Raw genomic sequence first — 3,567 nt, 5'->3', positions numbered from 1 at the left:
AGATTTATTTTATTCGTGCATACAGAACTGGGGTACAGGCCAGAGATGTGGAGGGTGAGAGGATTCACCAGGGATAGAGTGGGGAGCAGAACAGGCAGATCGACGAAGTACACTGCTGAGGGGAGCAGCGGGTGGGTCAGGACCACACCATGTGGTCACCTCCGGGGCAGGTGGGAATCGAACTCATGCGGAAGCGGCCTTAGATTCTCAGTGCTTTGCTTTAACCCGCTGCGCCACCAGGGAGGGCCAATCCCTGCATTTTTTTTTTAACACCAGTGCCATAATCTTTTAATTACTACTGCTTTCTAGTATAGTGTAAAATCAGGCAATTTGATTCCTCCATTTCTCTTTTTCCTCAAGATTGCTTTTGCTATTTATATAGCAAATTTATGCAGTTCCATGTAAATTTCAATATTTTGTAGTTCAGTTTCTTTGAAGAATATTGTTGGTATTGCATTAAACTTATTTATGGCTTTCAGAACAAATAGTCATTTTCACTATATTGGTTTTCCCCTCTCCTGAGCATGGGGTGTCTTTCCATGTCACAGTCTAAATCTTTTAGGAGTCTCCTGTAGCGCTCATTGCATGCAATGACCCCATGGTCCTTCACTTCCTTGGTTAGGTTAATTCTGGCTCTTTTACTTCTTTAACTACTCCTATATCAGTATACTTTACTGGGTGAATTTTCTATCAGCCTAAGGGCAGGGGCTAAAACTAGGATTAAGTTTTTAGTTTTTCCTGTAATATTTTGGGGTGTGAGCCAAGTCATTTTCTTCTTTCAACCTCAGTTTCCTCATCAGTATATTGAGTTTAGAAATAAGCTGAAAGTTCTTTCGAAAAGAAATAAGACTGCAGTTGAATGGGCTGGGAAGTGCTGGAGGTAGCAGAGTTAAAGTGAGTTTCCTTCCTTCCTTGATGAGTTCCCTACTCTTCAGTGAAGGAGCAGAGTAAATTTCCAAGACATGACCCAGGTCTCAACATTCCTGAAAGCACAGAACTTACCTTACAATTTTTCTGAAAGAATCATTCCTGATCGTTTGTATTCATAGGACATTTAAAGAAAAGCTACAGCATGCTGGGTGCCCCTCAAGGTCTGTTTCTGTGAGAGCTAACATAAAGTGTTGGAGCATGTAAGGTCAGTCATCCATGGCTCTGCTAAAATGCTTCCATAGGTTCTTACTAATACTTTCCATGTACAAGGCCCAGCTGACGTTCCCAGACTTCTAAACCATTTCCCTCATTTCCCCAGTAGAGTGCAAGGTAACCTGCCTGAGAGTCCTGGAATCCGATGGACCTGCTTTCACCTGATCTCAACTCTGTGGTGTTTTTGCTTTCTGAGCCTCAGCTTGCTCATCTGTGAATGAGGGGTGATAACAGTTCCCTCTTGTGAATGTTGTTAAGTCATGAAAGGATCGTGGTGGTAGTGGAGAATATCAATTTGTGCACAGTGTTAACATTTTTTTTGCCTTGAAAATCCCATGTGAGGTTTAAATTTCAGCCCTAAGGATAACTAGGATAACTCCAACTTGGGTATGTTATTCTCTATATTTCAGCACATTCATTCATTTGTTCATTCAGCACCTATTATGCACCAACCATCATTCTAGACACTAAAGTGTAGTAGGAAATTAAACAAAATTCCACCCTCCCAGGGCATCTCTTCTGCTGGCAGTGCTAAGAATTCAGCAGGCAGAAATGGTGTTGGGAAGCCACTTACATCCCTGTGCTGGGTTCTACCAGGTGAGGCACTGGGGAGAGTCAAGAAAGCCTGTTTTTGACTTTGAAGTTCTCACAGTGGCAAAGGGATCCCAGAAGAGAGGAAAATGTGGGGCTGGCCTCACCTGCTTCCTGTCCTCACAGTGATCACCTCTTCTCCTTTCTAGTAGCTCGGCTGCCATTCGTCCCCTGCTGCCTGCCTGTTGGACCACCATGGCCTCAGGTCAGGCTGCCTTGGCGAACCAAGGTGCCCCCACCGGAAAGGCAGATGGCATCAGTCTCCTCCCTGGCTTCTGTCCATAGAGCACTGAGCTCTGATGTCATAGAAGGTGGGGAACAGGAAGGCCCCACTTTGTCACCATTCTCATTTTTAAGCCCACCCCTCACATTTTTTCCATATAAATGTAAAAAATAATGACCAGAAAGAAATGCATCAAAAGATTATGTATCAGGATGGTGAATTTTCTGATATTTTGTTCTTTTACATTTTCAAGTTTATAAAATGTGAGGTATAAATACAAAACAGGCAATTTAATTTAAAAAATTTAAAGGGTGAGTTTTAGAGTAATGCAGTTGTAACAAATATATATAATATATAATATATATTATATAATATATATAATATAGGAGATCCAATGTCCTCTATATCCAGTCTCCCCCAGTGGTGCCATCTTGCATCTCCAGCAGTTCAATATCACAACCATTGAGACAGTCTAGCAATCTTACTCAGATCTTTCCACTTTTCCTTGTCCTCTCTCTCTCTTTTGTTATAAATCATTCTATCACATGTAGGTTTGTAGATCCATCACAAACTGACAGAGACTTCCCAAATCATGGCATCTTTGTGATCCCTTGATGCCTATTGCCCTCTCCCTGTCCCCTGTCCCCTTTTTCCTACTTCTGTCCCCTTTCTTCTGCTGTCCCCAACTCCTAGAAGTCACTAATCTGTTCTTCATCTTTCAAAGTTTTGACTTTTCAAAAATGTCATAATGATGAAATCAAATAGCATGTAACTTTTTTTTTATTTGTTATTTATTTACCTATGCATATAAGAGCTGAGGTATAGGCCAGAGGTGTGGTGGGTGAGAGGATTCACCAGAGACAGAGTGGAGAGCAGAACAGGCAGATCAATGAAATACACTGCTGAGGGGAGCAGCAGGTGAAACTGGAGAGTCCTGCCACACCATATATGGGTCACCTCCCTGGCTGGGGATCTAACTCAAGTCATAGTGGAGATAGTGTGATAGCCCTGAAACTTAACCCCTATATCATCAAGGCATCCCAAATAGCATATAACCTTTGAAGAAACTTTTTAAAAATTTAGCAACATATGGCGATCCATTATGATTATATGTAGTTTCAGAAGCTTGTTTCTCTTCATTGCTGTGTAGTCTTCTTGGCATGGATGTACCACAGTTTATTTAACCGTATAATCTCTGAAGGATATCTGGGCTGTTTCCACTTTTTGGCTTTTGTGAATAAAGCAGATATGGACTCTTGTACAGTTTTTTTTTGTGTAAGCAGTTTTTCATTTTTCTGGAATGCCTAAGAGAATTGCTATGTTATAAAATAACCCCATAACAGTTTTATAAAAAACTAATGAGCTGTTTCCTAGAATGGTTGCACTATTTTACCTTCCTGTCAGCAATGTATGAACAATACAGTTTCTCCTCATCTACCCCGGCATTTGGTGATTTAACCATTTAAAAAAAATTTTTTTAGACATTTGATAGATGTATAAGAATATCACAAGTGGTTTTTTTTTTTTTTTTTTTTTTTTTTTTTTTTAAAGATTTATTTATTTGTGCATACAGAGCTGGGGTACAGGCCAGAGGCTCAGGGGTGGTGAGA

General features: G+C 40.7%; 1 protein-coding gene across 1 annotated transcript in view; it reads right to left on the bottom strand.

The window, feature by feature from the left end:
* SMIM23 (small integral membrane protein 23) overlaps positions 1-1,931 on the bottom strand; it is a 7,596-nt gene extending 5,665 nt beyond the window's left edge. Inside the window, exon 1 of the mRNA XM_004679546.1 lies at positions 1,842-1,931. Coding sequence (XP_004679603.1) covers positions 1,842-1,931 — 90 coding nt within the window. The remainder of the gene's footprint in view (positions 1-1,841) is intronic.
* Positions 1,932-3,567: the final 1,636 nt, after the last annotated feature.

This window comes from Condylura cristata, unplaced genomic scaffold (assembly GCF_000260355.1).
Source record: "Condylura cristata isolate star-nosed mole 26May11 unplaced genomic scaffold, ConCri1.0 scaffold00008, whole genome shotgun sequence".
Classification (NCBI taxonomy): domain Eukaryota; kingdom Metazoa; phylum Chordata; class Mammalia; order Eulipotyphla; family Talpidae; genus Condylura; species Condylura cristata.
The sequence above is the reverse complement of the archived record's forward strand: the minus strand, read 5'-3'. Positions and strand labels throughout refer to the sequence as shown.